Source organism: Rhopilema esculentum, chromosome 10, assembly GCF_057945365.1.
Source record: "Rhopilema esculentum isolate cy_ngs chromosome 10, ASM5794536v1, whole genome shotgun sequence".
Classification (NCBI taxonomy): Eukaryota; Metazoa; Cnidaria; class Scyphozoa; order Rhizostomeae; family Rhizostomatidae; genus Rhopilema; species Rhopilema esculentum.
The window spans coordinates 13,060,460-13,074,363 of NC_142824.1; the positions used below are offsets into that span (position 1 = coordinate 13,060,460).

Sequence of the window (13,904 nt, forward strand, 5' to 3'; positions counted from 1 at the left end):
CCATTTGGACTGATTAATTCTGCTGAATTTTTCTTGAAATTTATTTCTGCCCCCTTTTCTGTAGCAGCTTGTACAGATAGGATGTTTTGCTTGAATGTTGGTACAAAAAGAGCATCTTTTAGAATTGCTTCTTGTTCATTACCATCAGAGTCTATTAGACACATACGTGCATCTCCTCTTCCCTGTGCAGTATTTCTTATTCTGCTCCCATCAGCTAGTTCAATGAAATGTTTTTCTGAGTCAAAGTTTGAGTCCATATTTATAAAATACGACTTGTCTTTCACAACATGTGTCGTAGCACCACAATCAACAAGCACTGTTACCCTTTTAACTTTGACGGAGGGGCTGGTCCTTTTAACATGGAGAAGAAAATTTCCCCATCCAATGCATGCCTGCTTCTAGGGAGGCACTAGACACTCAGGCACTATAACATTTATTACCATTTCAATGTTACTGAAACGTACAGAGACTAAAATAAATTTCATTCAGTCACTGAAACTAAGGTAGTTAAAATTGCGGTGCTATTGCAGTTTCGCACCGCTCAGCATGTCGGAATTCGTAAGAATAAATACAAGAGGTGCGAAACTGCAATAGCGCCACTTTTCTCCATGATTAATTGAGATGCTAGTGTACCCCTACCACCACTCGAAAAGAAACATAAACTAATTGATAAAATGATTAAAACTACTTGCTTAAACAGTGAGTAGCTTTGAATGAATTCAAAGCATCATAATGCAGTGGGCCTATACTATAAACAAAATAGAGTGTGTGGTGTGGGTAGGTATCGTGTGTGTCACAAGCATGTACACCAAGTTAGTTTTCGTGGTGGTTTTTAAAAAAACCGTTTTTCGTTCGACGAACTGGTAAAGCCAGCCAACAACACTAGCCAGCCAGCCAGGCTTTATGATTTTGGAGCCTTCTGCTCGGTCTTCTTTGGTAAGAGTACTGCCTGAATGTTGGGCAGGACACCACCTTGAGCAATGGTCACTCCACTCAGCAATTTGTTCAGCTCCTCGTCGTTTCTGATTGCAAGCTGCAAGTGTCGAGGGATGATTCTTGACTTCTTGTTGTCCCTGGCGGCATTGCCAGCCAACTCCAAGATTTCTGCCGAGAGATACTCGAGTACGGCTGCAAGATAGACGGGAGCCCCCGATCCAACTCGTTCAGCGTAGTTTCCCTTTCTCAACAATCTATGGATACGTCCGACTGGGAACTGAAGACCAGCTCTGGATGTCCTCGACCTTGCCTTGGCCTTAGCTTTTCCACCTTTTCCGCGTCCAGACATGTTTAACTCAAATTGAAAAACGAAATGAAGCCTTGCCGTAGAATGAACAACTTTGTTCGCAACTGCCTGATTGCCCGCCAAAGTGGTCGATTTGTAAAGGGCATTTACTCGAGATCTACCAATCAACACCCCCGCTATCGACCGCGAACAATAAGCGAACACGAGACAGCGAATCGACGTGTGTCACATGGCCTTCGAGCTAATCGACCCAGTTGCCCACAAATATAGTAAAAACTTGCATTGGCGCCAACAAACATCAGACTAGATCAGTCACAGTCAGTGTTGCTGCTTTATCTAGCGAAGGTCCTTTCGAAATTCGAAAAGTCAAATTTAAAATAATTCTTCAAGATGTCTGACGCCCCAGCAAAAGGAGGAAAACAGGCCCCAAAGGTTGCCAAGAAGGGGGAGAAGAAAGCAGGAGTTGGCAAGAAAGGGGGCAAGGCTGCCTCTGGAGATAAGAAGAGGTCGAAAAAGCGCAAGGAGAGCTACTCGATTTACATCTACAAGGTACTTAAGCAAGTCCATCCCGATACCGGCGTTTCAAGCAAGGCCATGAGCATCATGAACTCGTTTGTCAACGACATCTTCGAAAGGATTGCTCAAGAAGCCTCGCGTCTCGCCCACTACAACAAGAAGGCAACGATCACTTCGAGGGAAATCCAGACCGCCGTCAGGCTTCTCCTCCCCGGTGAACTTGCCAAGCATGCTGTCAGCGAGGGCACCAAAGCCGTCACCAAGTACACAAGCAGCAAGTAAACTGCTGGACGCACGAACACGACAATCCTCGCTCGTCGTCTACAACCAGAAAACAAACAGCTTTTTTAAAAGCTACCAAATTTACCAATCTCGTTGCCCAAACCTTTGACACACACGATAAGCATTGTGCTTCTTTATTCAACCGAGTTATCCAGTTTTAAAAACATTTAGGCTAATGCATGTTGGAGTCTCATTTTCATCAGCATCCCCTCATCCAGTATCACATTTAAAAAGTTAACAACTCTGTAGGTAAACATTCAAAAAATACATCTCTTTGAAGACATCCTTCAAAATATGAAATATTTCCTGAAAATATCAAATATGAAACATTTTCTTAAAATATTCTACATTCAACAGTCATTTGTTAACATTGGCTCTTGGTTTTTCATGAACAGTAAAGCCACGAATAAACCCCCCACATTGGATTCCAATTAGTGAAAGCCCCGCCAAATAGAATGAACCCCCAGCCTAACATGCTGCAATATTTTTCATCGCATGATTCCAATCAATGGCAAATGCTATTTATTCATTGGAAATTCGAAACTCAGATAAACCAAACATCCCTTTCGCAATTTTTTTTTCACCATCCGATCTGCCAAATATCTCATTTTTCGATAACATTTAGAATACCCCCACAAGTCCCCTGTCCCGGGCTTACACCAACGAGTAGGCCCATATTAAAAACACTGCCAGTGAATGCTTATTACTCCTGGTGAGCGTTTATGAAAGTTTTCTTTTCAATATGCATTCTATTTTGAATATGTATTATGAATTTTCTCCTTTGTTTTTTTACAATTGTGGACTTTCAATAGTTATCTCTGATTTAGTCCTTTTTTAATGTGGTGTTTATTAAGTTTTACCTCAGAAATTTTGCATGAAAAATGGAAAATATTATAAGTAAAAATAATAAAGACAGAGCTATTTTCTCAAAAAGCTATGTATCTTTTGTCAGATCTATTAGATATATAAAGTTTATATATAATATAAAGTTTTGAAGTTTTCATTCTAATTATTCAAGTTTCAATTTGTCCGGCCATAAGCTTATACCAAACCAATGAATGTTCGATTTAGCAGATATCTCAGTATTGTTGGTTTGAACTCAGGAATGTGAAAGGTCGGTTAGTTTCATTTACTAGTTTATTTTCAACAAAAATGGGTTGTTGTCAGGATGGAATTCCTACTTTCAAAGGCAGTTCCCTAGACCAGTACTCTCAAAAACGACTTACACCCTTGGCCAGAGGCGGCTGCAAAAATTTTTTCCACTACCATAATCGAATAATTGTTAGGGCTGCGGGGCTGACAGGGGGGGGAATCTGTACAAACATTGCATCGACCCATACAGCTGGGGTTTTTTGCAATCAAAAGCTCTTCCAAACATAGGCATACTGTTGACAAAATTGTCCATGCAAGTTGATATTAAATCGCCTTGTCATTATTCGAAATTTTTGGTTTTATAAATATCATGGCAGTTATAAATAGAAGGGGCTGGCTGCAAGACTTCGATTGTCTGTTTGAAGTTTATTATCCTCTTCTGAAAAACAATTTGCCGTAATCGATGACCGACAGCAAAAAGGAGATTTTTTCCATATTTTGTATTTCTAATGGAAATCAACATAATGAGAATGGCAAAGCTGGTCATCATTTATCTACAAAACTTTATTTAATTTTCTTAGGAGTGAATATTCAACGGCGCTACTTGCCCCCTCTGTCCCTCCTGCCTCTCCAGGGTATTAACTTGACTAGAAGTCAGTACAGTATACTCTTGCTTGTGGCACATCACTAAGTACCTTTACTATGTCAATTAATGCTTCTATTATGCTAAAAATTCTCTTTCTTTTCTAAAAATTCTCTTCTATTATGTATCTTTCTTTACGAGCTTACTTCAATCAAAGTACTTTTGGCCACTTTCAAATCTGGTCGTTCTGAAAACATGCTACATGCAGCCCTCATATATTGACGTGTACGCTGATCACCTCGGTAAGAGTTGGTATAGCCAGAGAAAATGTAATAAATAGGCTGCTTCTTGCTAATTATAGAGTCTGTTCGTCCTAAATTTCAAAAGATGTCTGGTTTTCTTTGCAGATTTTCTAAGCCTTCTTTCTTCAGTTTTTCTACCTACCCCCACCCCCGCTCTGCCCTTCATCATGAGCTTTCACAGTTTATTACTGACACAAAAATTGCCGGAAAACTAAATCTTTAAATAAATCATCTTCCTTTTCTAAAGGAACTTTTTGAATAGGAATTTTTCCTCCATCGTTACCCAATGTTTCAAACATAAGGGTAAAAAATTAATACTTAACTTGTTGAGGGAAAATTGTGCTGTGCTTCTTGCAGTCAAATTCGGCCCAATTTAAGCGTTTTTATAGTCATCACAAAAGGTAACGGCGATTTGCTGGTTCGATCAATTAATGGACCTTTTGAACCTGCCCTTGCATGTGTACTGGGAGGTTTTATGACGACTGGAAAAGAAAATAATCAAACAATGTTTGATGGCATGTTGAGCTATACAAGTTTATATCGAATATTTTGCTGCAATAGGCACCAAAGTCTCCTTGGCAAACAATAATAATGAAACTAAATACCATAATATTGCTGATTTGAATGCGGCCAAGATCGTATTTGCCACGGCTAGGTGTAGACGGGCAAATAGGTTTTGACAAGAAGCACAAAATTGACAGCCATGTTGGCCTAATATTTTGATGGTCACGTGTGTTTTGGCGCCTAACTGCAAGTGCTTTAAAGGTTCGTACGGAAGGTAGGCTGTTTTGAATTTGAATCTTTGTGAAGGTCGCACACCATTTTATTGTTGGAGCACTAGTTCGAAAGTGATATGGATTCGTCTGCTACATCACCAAAGAAGGCGAAGAAGACAGCAGCGCCCAAGAAGCCTGCCGCACATCCTGCGTATAAGGACATGATCGCGGAAGCAATCAGAATTCTGAAGGAGCGAAATGGGTCATCGCGACAGAAAATTGCCAAGTATTTACAATCTAATTACAAAGGTCTCGGTGATGAGAGCGCTCTGAAGAGAAACCTGAAAGCCTCCTTGAAAAAACTGGTCGCTTCTGGCTCTCTCATCCAAACGAAAGGGGTAGGGGCTTCAGGTTCGTTCAAGCTGCCTGCCGCTGCCAAGAAGCCTGCAGCAGTGAAAAAGCCAGCAGCAGCAAAGAAGGTTGCGAAAAAGCCAGCAGCGGCGAAAAAGGCTACTGCTAAGAAGGCTGCAACTTCAGTCAAGAAAAGCCCTGCAAAAAAGAAGGCCTCGACACCAAAGAAAGCCAGCGGAGCCAACAAGTCACCAAAGAAGCCCAAGGCCAAAGTGGCAAAGAAGCCTAAAGTAGCTGCTGGTAAGAAGGCATCAGCTGCTGGTAAGAGCAAACCCAAAAAGGCTGCCAGCAAAAAGACAGCAAAGTCACCGGCTGGGAAGAAAGTGAAGGCTGCAAAGTCAAAGAAGTAGATGGCATCAGTGGAGGAGGGCCATGTTTCCCACTTACCACCTGGTTTACCATATAAACAAACAGCTTTTTTAAAAGCTACCAAAAAGTCGGTCATCGGTTCTTGATTAGCCTTGACGGCTGCATTGATATCATGAAATTAAATGTAGAGTTTTCAAGGCTGGTGGGCCCACAGTCACCTGCATTTGTCACTTTTTTCTTTATGATGTACCTTCATCAAAATGATTTACAAAATAGGTAGCAGGATTTATCATTTCACTTAAAGTTATGTGCATAGTAAACTATTTTGAAAGCACAATTGCCACTGTACACTATCATAAAATTAGCAGAAGATACACATTTTTTCTGCAAAGTCTGGAGCAACTCATATTTTTACAGTATTATTAGTAGCTTTTAAGAATGCCAATTGTAATAACAATTGCCAGTTTACATCCAAAGTAATTTCAAGACTAGTTTGACAGTATAGGTCCTTGATGTGCTATGTGACTATGATCAGCATAAAAAAGAATAAAGACAACACATGGATATATCAAATATTTTTGGTGATGAAGTATGCAAGCTTCAATATTTACAAAGTCGATCTAAGGATTCATCATTTCATTATTAGTAAATTATATCGAGAACAAAGTTGAAAATACACAGTATCATGAAGGTAGCAGAAATCAAATTTATCATCTTATCTTACACTGTCTAGAGAAATTAAAACTGAAATAACAATTGCCCTCTTTGCAGCCAAACTTATATCAAGAATTGTTAGACAGAAGGGGTTCTTGATGGGTAATGACCTTAATCATAAGCATGTTGATTGGAGATTTAGTCTATTCTTGTGAAGCCAGCTTGTGGTTACCTGTTGGGTTGCTTTTGAAGAAAATTTTAAAGCTTACTTTTACAATCAGAGTTTATTTTTTGAATGCAAGCAATATGTTCAGTGCCCTAAATTGCTGAAATTTTGAGGTTGATTGTGATATGAATCAAGTAGAGAGTATAGGAGTCTGTCATACAATGTAAACATTTAATGGTTGATGTAGCTAAGATTTCTATGATTGGCACACTGTAATAAAAATTGCCTGAAAATGAGCAAATGATACTTTATAACTAATGTTTTTCCCTTACACATGTTGAAATCCAATACCGACACTTGCAGTGGCTGAACATTTGGGGCAAACCCACAATATATTGGGGTATTTTGGTAACACTGAAAAAACCATATATTTGGTGACTAAAAAGATTGTCATGAAATAAATTTGCCAGCAGTTGTATAATAATTCCTAATGGTTTTTAAATTCAGATTAAGATAGAGTAAATGATATGTCATATTTATTGTGACCTCAACATTTTAAATACATACATATGTATTACATTGTGGGCTTAGCACAAATTGAAAATATTGTGCACATGATATAAATTGTATGCTCTTGAATTCAGTCTAGCACTATGAAAAAGAGATTCATTTTTCCCATTCTACAGAGTACATGACCAACTAACTACTGGTAGTTTGTGACAACGTAACTACCAGTAGATTAAATTATTTGTAAATGTAAATTATTTGTAAGTAAACTACTAATGTAATTTATTTGCATGTACCAATGTAACTTAATATTACATGTTAGTTTTAAAAGTACATGTAGATATGAACTGAACTGATCTGAGTCGACCATGTCGTGTGTATTATGGTTGGGGAAATATAATCTCTGGTGTCTATGGTGGTTTTTAAAAAAACCGTTTTTTTCAAAGAATTCATCGACAAAGATGAAATTTGCTTGTTGAATTAAGCTCTCTCTCCACGAATCCTTCTGGCCAGTTGTATGTCCTTTGGCATAATGGTAACACGTTTGGCATGAATGGCGCACAAGTTGGTGTCTTCAAACAGTCCAACTAGGTAAGCTTCAGATGCCTCTTGGAGGGCCATCACCGCCGAGCTCTGAAAGCGCAGATCTGTCTTGAAGTCTTGGGCAATTTCTCGGACGAGTCTTTGGAAGGGCAGTTTCCTGATCAACAACTCGGTCGACTTCTGGTATCTACGAATTTCTCTCAGAGCAACTGTTCCGGGCCTGTATCTGTGTGGCTTCTTTACACCTCCAGTTGCTGGGGCACTCTTTCGTGCAGCCTTGGTGGCCAGTTGTTTGCGAGGAGCTTTTCCTCCAGTTGATTTCCTTGCAGTTTGCTTTGTACGAGCCATTTTGACACTACGAAGAAATTTCAATAAGGGCGAACGAAATAAGGTGACTGAGCGATGACGGTACTACCTTCCAGCTAGGAACAACGAATCAATCTGCGAATCGGCGCCATTTGAGGTCAATTTGAAATGTTTGAGCAAGCCACGTGACATGCCGGGAGAAGCGAAATGACAAAGAATGCATCGCCCATTGGCTGCTTTATTATCCCAAGTTTCGAGCGAGCTGCAATTGCATCTTCTGAACAAGATTAATATAATACCATTTCTTAAAACTAAAGGGAAGCAGAAAAAGCAAATTCAAAGGGATTCAAGCAATTGCAAATTCCTGTCTCTTTGACTTGGGGAGGTTTGTTATCCTGGTTGATGGCAACAATAGCAAGAGTTTACGTAAATAATGTTTGTTTTTAGTGGCTGTTTTCCAGTTCTCTTTGGCAGTCAGTCAAATAAAACACTGAATTGACATATTTCAAGAGGCAAATTGTCTTGTAAGTGTACCTTCCCTCGCCTTTTCTGCTAGGACATAGTTTGCTTATGCAGTAAAGGCGCCATCAAGAAAGATGGCAGTATAAAGAGAGTGCTCCTAATAGGTCCGCAGTTGCTCCTGTATGTATTTGCCGGTTGAGTCAGATTGAAATCAGTCGCCTCGTGCATTGTCGCTCGCTGTCGTACAACACAACTTTCAACAATCATGTCTGGAAGAGGAAAAGGAGGAAAGGGTCTTGGCAAAGGAGGTGCTAAACGTCATCGAAAGATTCTTCGTGACAACATTCAAGGCATCACCAAGCCAGCCATTCGCCGATTGGCTCGTCGTGGAGGAGTAAAGAGAATCTCTGGCCTCATTTACGAAGAGACACGAGGTGTTCTCAAGGTTTTCCTCGAGAACGTCATTCGCGATGCAGTCACATACACAGAACATGCCAAGCGAAAGACTGTCACTGCCATGGATGTCGTCTACGCTTTGAAGAGACAGGGTCGAACACTGTACGGATTTGGCGGTTAAGTTGCGTCGTCCTGTTTACAGGATAGACAACTGGAGTGACTCGTCCTCACCAACAACACAAACAGCTTTTTTAAAAGCTACCAAAAATGCCAAAGTTGCCCAATGTTTTAAGCCTTGTGACAGCACACGATTAACAGCGAGTCATAATTGAATGTACTGAATCAATAAATTAATATCCCACTAAATAAATCGACCGGTATAATGTAAAGTCGCACAAAAATGCACTGAACTCCAACAGGAATATGTTTACTAAATAATAATAGGACTTTGTAAAATGCTATTGATGCAGCTAGCTCAATCAAGTTGATTTTTGAAAGAGCATGCCAACAAACTCATCTCCAAATTAATAATAATAAGTCTACAAGATGTCCTCACCAGAAAGGTAGGCTCCAAACATCTCCATTTCATGAACACAAATAAATGATAAACCCCTCGTTGACTTGACACACAGTAGTAATGTGCATATCCCTCTCTCATAATTGTTGTGTTTGTGGATCATTGACAAATGTTGACATATGAGATACATTATCATCATTATAAAACCAAGCAAAAGATTCATACATCTTCACCTTACTACCATCAACAAATAGCCCAGCCCTTTGGTCAATTCAGTTTTAATGACCATCAGCAAGAAATATAACCAGGAAGATTACCAACAGGCCAAGAAAAGAATTCCAATTCTGTCTATTCTATTTTATTTTCAACTTTGATTATTTGCCCTTAAATAAAAGTTGTTTCACCTTGATCAATTGAAGAAAATAATTCCTTTTCTGTCTATTCTTTTTCATTTTCAACCATAATTATTTGCCCTTAAATAAAAGTTGTTTCACCTTGATCAATTGAAGAAAATAATTCCTTTTCTGTCTATTCATTTTCATTTTCAACCATAATTATTTGCCCTTAAATAAAAGTTGTTTCACCTTGATCAATTGAAGAAAATAATCCTTTTCTGTCTATTCATTTTCATTTTCAACCATAAATATTTGCCCTTAAATAACAGTTGTTCCACCTTGACCAATTGTTGCTTGCATCTTGGTTCAACTGTGTAAGGATAGCCTGTTTAAGGATAGCTTCTTAGGACCAATCAACCCTAGATTGATTACTTGCTGCTGGTTCAATTGATTGACTGCTTGATTATTGTTATTGAATGTTTGGTATGGTTTCTTTGTGCTCATCTGTTGAGCATGATTAATTGAGATGCTAGTGTACCCCTACCACCACTCGAAAAGAAACATAAACTAATTGATAAAATGATTAAAACTACTTGCTTAAACAGTGAGTAGCTTTGAATGAATTCAAAGCATCATAATGCAGTGGGCCTATACTATAAACAATATAGAGTGTGTGGTGTGGGTTGGTATCGTGTGTGTCACAAGTAGGTACACCAAGTTAGTTTTCGTGGTGGTTTTTAAAAAAACCGTTTTTCGTTCGACGAACTGGTAAAGCCAGCCAACAACACTAGCCAGCCAGGCTTTATGATTTTGGAGCCTTCTGCTCGGTCTTCTTTGGTAAGAGTACTGCCTGAATGTTGGGCAGGACACCACCTTGAGCAATGGTCACTCCACTCAGCAATTTGTTCAGCTCCTCGTCGTTTCTGATTGCAAGCTGCAAGTGTCGAGGGATGATTCTTGACTTCTTGTTGTCCCTGGCGGCATTGCCAGCCAACTCCAAGATTTCTGCCGAGAGATACTCGAGTACGGCTGCAAGATAGACGGGAGCCCCCGATCCAACTCGTTCAGCGTAGTTTCCCTTTCTCAACAATCTATGGATACGTCCGACTGGGAACTGAAGACCAGCTCTGGATGTCCTCGACCTTGCCTTGGCCTTAGCTTTTCCACCTTTTCCGCGTCCAGACATGTTTAACTCAAATTGAAAAACGAAATGAAGCCTTGCCGTAGAATGAACAACTTTGTTCGCAACTGCCTGATTGCCCGCCAAAGTGGTCGATTTGTAAAGGGCATTTACTCGAGATCTACCAATCAACACCCCCGCTATCGACCGCGAACAATAAGCGAACACGAGACAGCGAATCGACGTGTGTCACATGGCCTTCGAGCTAATCGACCCAGTTGCCCACAAATATAGTAAAAACTTGCATTGGCGCCAACCAACAACAGACTAGATTAGTCACAGTCAGTGTTGCTGCTTTATCTAGCGAAGGTCCTTTCGAAATTCGAAAAGTCAAATTTAAAATCATTCTTCAAGATGTCTGACGCCCCAGCAAAAGGAGGAAAACAGGCCCCAAAGGTTGCCAAGAAGGGGGAGAAGAAAGCAGGAGTTGGCAAGAAAGGGGGCAAGGCTGCCTCTGGAGATAAGAAGAGGTCGAAAAAGCGCAAGGAGAGCTACTCGATTTACATCTACAAGGTACTTAAGCAAGTCCATCCCGATACCGGCGTTTCAAGCAAGGCCATGAGCATCATGAACTCGTTTGTCAACGACATCTTCGAAAGGATTGCTCAAGAAGCCTCGCGTCTCGCCCACTACAACAAGAAGGCAACGATCACTTCGAGGGAAATCCAGACTGCCGTCAGGCTTCTCCTCCCCGGTGAACTTGCCAAGCATGCTGTCAGCGAGGGCACCAAAGCCGTCACCAAGTACACAAGCAGCAAGTAAACTGCTGGACGCACGAACACGACAATCCTCGCTTGTCGTCTACAACCAGAAAACAAACAGCTTTTTTAAAAGCTACCAAATTTACCAATCTCGTTGCCCGAACCTTTGACACACACGATAAGCATTGTGCTTCTTTATTCAACCGAGTTATCCAGTTTTAAAAACATTTAGGCTAATGCATGTTGGAGTCTCATTTTCATCAGCATCCCCTCATCCAGTATCACATTTAAAAAGTTAACAACTCTGTAGGTAAACATTCAAAAAATACATCTCTTTGAAAATATCAAATATGAAACATTTTCTTAAAATATTCTACATTCAACAGTCATTTGTTAACATTGGCTCTTGGTTTTTCATGAACAGTAAAGCCACGAATAAACCCCCCACATTGGATTCCAATATGGTGAAAGCCCCGCCAAATAGAATGAACCCCCAGCCTAACATGCTGCAATATTTTTTCAATGCATTATTCCAATCAATGGCAAATGCTATTTATTCATTGGAAATTCGAAACTCAGATAAACCAAACATCCCTTTCGCAATTTTTTTTTCACCATCCGAATTGCCAAATATCTCATTTTTCGATAACATTTAGAATACCCCCACAAGTCCCCTGTCCCGGGCTTACACCAACGAGTAGGCCCATATTAAAAACACTGCCAGTGAATGCTTATTACTCCTGGTGAGCGTTTATGAAAGTTTTCTTTTCAATATGCATTCTATTTTGAATATGTATTATGAATTTTCTCCTTTGTTTTTTTACAATTGTGGACTTTCAATAGTTATCTCTGATTTAGTCCTTTTTTAATGTGGTGTTTATTAAATTTTACCTCAGAAATTTTGCATGAAAAATGGAAAATATTATAAGTAAAAATAATAAAGACAGAGCTATTTTCTCAAAAAGCTATGTATCTTTTGTCACATCTATTAGATATATAAAGTTTATAGATATAATATAAAGTTTTGAAGTTTTCATTCTAATTATTCAAGTTTCAATTTGTCCGGCCATAAGCTTATACCAAACCAATGAATGTTCGATTTAGCAGATATCTCAGTATTGTTGGTTTGAACTCAGGAATGTGAAAGGTCGGTTAGTTTCATTTACTAGTTTATTTTCAACAAAAATGGGTTGTTGTCAGGATGGAATTCCTACTTTCAAAGGCAGTTCCCTAGACCAGTACTCTCAAAAACGACTTACACCCTTGGCCAGAGGCGGCAGCAAAAATTTTTTCCACTACCATAATCGAATAATTGTTAGGGCTGAGGGGGTGACAGGGGGGGGGGATCTGTACAAACATTGCATCGACCCATACAGCTGGGGTTTTTTGCAATCAAAAGCTCTTCCAAACATAGGCATACTGTTGACAAAATTGTCCATGCAAGTTGATATTAAATCGCCTTGTCATTATTCGAAATTTTTGGTTTTATAAATATCATGGCAATTATAAATAGAAGGGGCTGGCTGCAAGACTTCGATTGTCTGTTTGAAGTTTATTATCCTCTTCTGAAAAAAAATTTGCCGTAATCGATGACCGACAGCAAAAAGGAGATTTTTCCATATTTTGTATTTCTAATGGAAATCAACATAATGAGAATGGCAAAGCTGGTCATCATTTATCTACAAAACTTTATTTAATTTTCTTAGGAGTGAATATTCAACGGCGCTACTTGCCCCCTCTGTCCCTCCTGCCTCTCCAGGGTATTAACTTGACTAGAAGTCAGTACAGTATACTCTTGCTTGTGGCACATCACTAAGTACCTTTACTATGTCAATTAATGCTTCTATTATGCTAAAAATTCTCTTTCTTTTCTAAAAATTCTCTTCTATTATGTATCTTTCTTTACGAGCTTACTTCAATCAAAGTACTTTTGGCCACTTTCAAATCTGGTCGTTCTGAAAACATGCTACATGCAGCCCTCATATATTGACGTGTACGCTGATCACCTCGGTAAGAGTTGGTATAGCCAGAGAAAATGTAATAAATAGGCTGCTTCTTGCTAATTATAGAGTCTGTTCGTCCTAAATTTCAAAAGATGTCTGGTTTTCTTTGCAGATTTTCTAAGCCTTCTTTCTTCAGTTTTTCTACCTACCCCCACCCCCGCTCTGCCCTTCATCATGAGCTTTCACAGTTTATTACTGACACAAAAATTGCCGGAAAACTAAATCTTTAAATAAATCATCTTCCTTTTCTAAAGGAACTTTTTGAATAGGAATTTTTCCTCCATCGTTACCCAATGTTTCAAACATAAGGGTAAAAAATTAATACTTAACTTGTTGAGGGAAAATTGTGCTGTGCTTCTTGCAGTCAAATTCGGCCCAATTTAAGCGTTTTTATAGTCATCACAAAAGGTAACGGCGATTTGCTGGTTCGATCAATTAATGGACCTTTTGAACCTGCCCTTGCATGTGTACTGGGAGGTTTTATGACGACTGGAAAAGAAAATAATCAAACAATGTTTGATGGCATGTTGAGCTATACAAGTTGATATCGAATATTTTGCTGCAATAGGCACCAAAGTCTCCTTGGCAAAGAATAATAATGAAACTAAATACCATAATATTGCTGATTTGAATGCGGCCAAGATCGTATTTGCCACGGCTAGGTGTAGACGGGCAAATAG

General features: G+C 39.4%; 5 protein-coding genes and 2 pseudogenes across 5 annotated transcripts; 4 read left to right on the top strand and 3 right to left on the bottom strand.

The window, feature by feature from the left end:
* Positions 1–880: 880 nt before the first annotated feature.
* LOC148959308 (histone H2A) lies at positions 881–1,370 on the bottom strand. Its single transcript, XM_089110705.1, has one exon. The coding sequence runs from the start codon at positions 1,283–1,285 to the stop codon at positions 902–904; it is 384 nt and encodes a 127-aa protein (XP_088966831.1). The 5' UTR covers positions 1,286–1,370; the 3' UTR covers positions 881–901.
* A 262-nt stretch (positions 1,371–1,632) lies between these two features.
* Positions 1,633–2,459, top strand: LOC148959309 (histone H2B pseudogene; annotated as a pseudogene).
* Positions 2,460–4,766: 2,307 nt separating this feature from the next.
* On the top strand, positions 4,767–5,951 carry LOC135685026 (uncharacterized). Its single transcript, XM_089110706.1, has one exon. The coding sequence runs from the start codon at positions 4,872–4,874 to the stop codon at positions 5,493–5,495; it is 624 nt and encodes a 207-aa protein (XP_088966832.1). The 5' UTR covers positions 4,767–4,871; the 3' UTR covers positions 5,496–5,951.
* Positions 5,952–7,185: 1,234 nt separating this feature from the next.
* On the bottom strand, positions 7,186–7,771 carry LOC148959310 (histone H3). The gene has a single exon (XM_089110707.1). It carries the CDS (start codon positions 7,670–7,672, stop codon positions 7,262–7,264), a length of 411 nt encoding a protein of 136 aa, XP_088966833.1. The 5' UTR covers positions 7,673–7,771; the 3' UTR covers positions 7,186–7,261.
* Positions 7,772–8,287: 516 nt separating this feature from the next.
* Positions 8,288–8,754, top strand: LOC148959311 (histone H4). Its single transcript, XM_089110495.1, has one exon. It carries the CDS (start codon positions 8,358–8,360, stop codon positions 8,667–8,669), a length of 312 nt encoding a protein of 103 aa, XP_088966621.1. The 5' UTR covers positions 8,288–8,357; the 3' UTR covers positions 8,670–8,754.
* A 1,336-nt stretch (positions 8,755–10,090) lies between these two features.
* Positions 10,091–10,610, bottom strand: LOC148959312 (histone H2A). Its single transcript, XM_089110721.1, has one exon. The coding sequence runs from the start codon at positions 10,524–10,526 to the stop codon at positions 10,143–10,145; it is 384 nt and encodes a 127-aa protein (XP_088966847.1). The 5' UTR covers positions 10,527–10,610; the 3' UTR covers positions 10,091–10,142.
* Positions 10,611–10,783: 173 nt separating this feature from the next.
* On the top strand, positions 10,784–11,358 carry LOC148959313 (histone H2B pseudogene; annotated as a pseudogene).
* Positions 11,359–13,904: the final 2,546 nt, after the last annotated feature.

What these genes read in the sequence shown, in the direction of transcription:
- LOC148959308 (XM_089110705.1), bottom strand. Translation starts at nt 1,285, where the DNA reads ATGTCTGGACGCGGAAAAGGTGGAAAAGCTAAGGCCAAGGCAAGGTCG.
- LOC135685026 (XM_089110706.1), top strand. Translation starts at nt 4,872, where the DNA reads ATGGATTCGTCTGCTACATCACCAAAGAAGGCGAAGAAGACAGCAGCG.
- LOC148959310 (XM_089110707.1), bottom strand. Translation starts at nt 7,672, where the DNA reads ATGGCTCGTACAAAGCAAACTGCAAGGAAATCAACTGGAGGAAAAGCT.
- LOC148959311 (XM_089110495.1), top strand. Translation starts at nt 8,358, where the DNA reads ATGTCTGGAAGAGGAAAAGGAGGAAAGGGTCTTGGCAAAGGAGGTGCT.
- LOC148959312 (XM_089110721.1), bottom strand. Translation starts at nt 10,526, where the DNA reads ATGTCTGGACGCGGAAAAGGTGGAAAAGCTAAGGCCAAGGCAAGGTCG.